General features: G+C 32.3%; 1 protein-coding gene across 2 annotated transcripts in view; it reads left to right on the forward strand.

The window, feature by feature from the left end:
- The first annotated feature begins 85 nt into the window (after positions 1-85).
- The window catches only part of LOC109860153 (DET1- and DDB1-associated protein 1), a 3,428-nt gene continuing 2,464 nt past the window's right edge, over positions 86-1,049 (forward strand). For both annotated transcript variants that reach the window (XM_020439051.1, XM_020439050.1), the window contains exons 1-3: positions 86-357; positions 573-711; positions 916-977. In XM_020439051.1, coding sequence (XP_020294640.1) covers positions 355-357; positions 573-711; positions 916-977 — 204 coding nt within the window. In that variant the 5' untranslated portion in view covers positions 86-354. The remainder of the gene's footprint in view (positions 358-572; positions 712-915; positions 978-1,049) is intronic.

Raw genomic sequence — 1,049 nt, forward strand, 5'->3', positions numbered from 1 at the left:
AACCCCCCCGCTTGCCCTCCGATCCCCGCGCCTACTCCGCGAATTTTTGACGCCGTGTGTACATATACATACACATACATCATATTTACATACCACATACATACATCATACATACACTTTTCTGATAAAGCAAGGCAACCAGGAAAAGTTGAGATTTGAGTCATTGACACATAACGTCACAAATCAAATGGAGAGCAGAAATATTATTAGAAGTCAGTTTAAGTTATTAAATGGAAAGCATCCAGTGTAGTATTGTGTCATCTCACAACTGTTTGAGATTTTACTTGTTTTAAGTGGTCAATCCTTTCCTATACATGCTCATATTTACACAATTAAGAGACAATTATATCTAAAATGGTAAGAAACTTGATTCAAATTGTTTTTTCTTTTTGTTTTGTCTCAGAGGCATGCTGTTTCTTGATTGTTTAATTGATTCTTAGTAGCTTTATGCTGACAGAATTTTAGTATGTTGCAGAATTTTCCAGAAACTTGTTTCTTTGTTTTATGATCACATAAATGTCTTAGCTCATAAACTATATTATATGTTTTTTTTTATGAAAATATCTTTACAGTCTGTTGCCGAGTTTTTGAAAGGCCTGCCATCGCATGACGAAAATAACTTTGCAAACTTTCATACTGACAATGGAAATCGAACATGTGTCAAAAGACCATCTGTTTATCTCCCTACAAAGGATTATCCTTCAGAGCAAAGTATATGTTTTATAGTTTATAAAATAACTGTAAGGCTCAAGTATAAAACAAGATTTTTATGCATGATATTCTAATAGATTTGTTTTACTTTTGTAATTTTTATTTGTCCTCACAATCAACTTCTGCGATCAACTTCTTGAGCCTTTCACTTCATCTATTATAGATACATATGTTCTGGTGGTGTGTTATTTTTTTTATTTATAGTTATAGTTACTGAGAAGACTACTATTTTGTTGAGATATCTTCACCAACAATGGGATAAAAAGGTAAAAACCTAAAACACATACAAACTGCTGGACAAAACGATAAGACACGAAGAGAGAAAATAACTGGAATAT

This window comes from Pseudomyrmex gracilis, unplaced genomic scaffold, assembly GCF_002006095.1.
Source record: "Pseudomyrmex gracilis isolate BER0280 unplaced genomic scaffold, ASM200609v1 scaffold_337, whole genome shotgun sequence".
Classification (NCBI taxonomy): Eukaryota; Metazoa; Arthropoda; class Insecta; order Hymenoptera; family Formicidae; genus Pseudomyrmex; species Pseudomyrmex gracilis.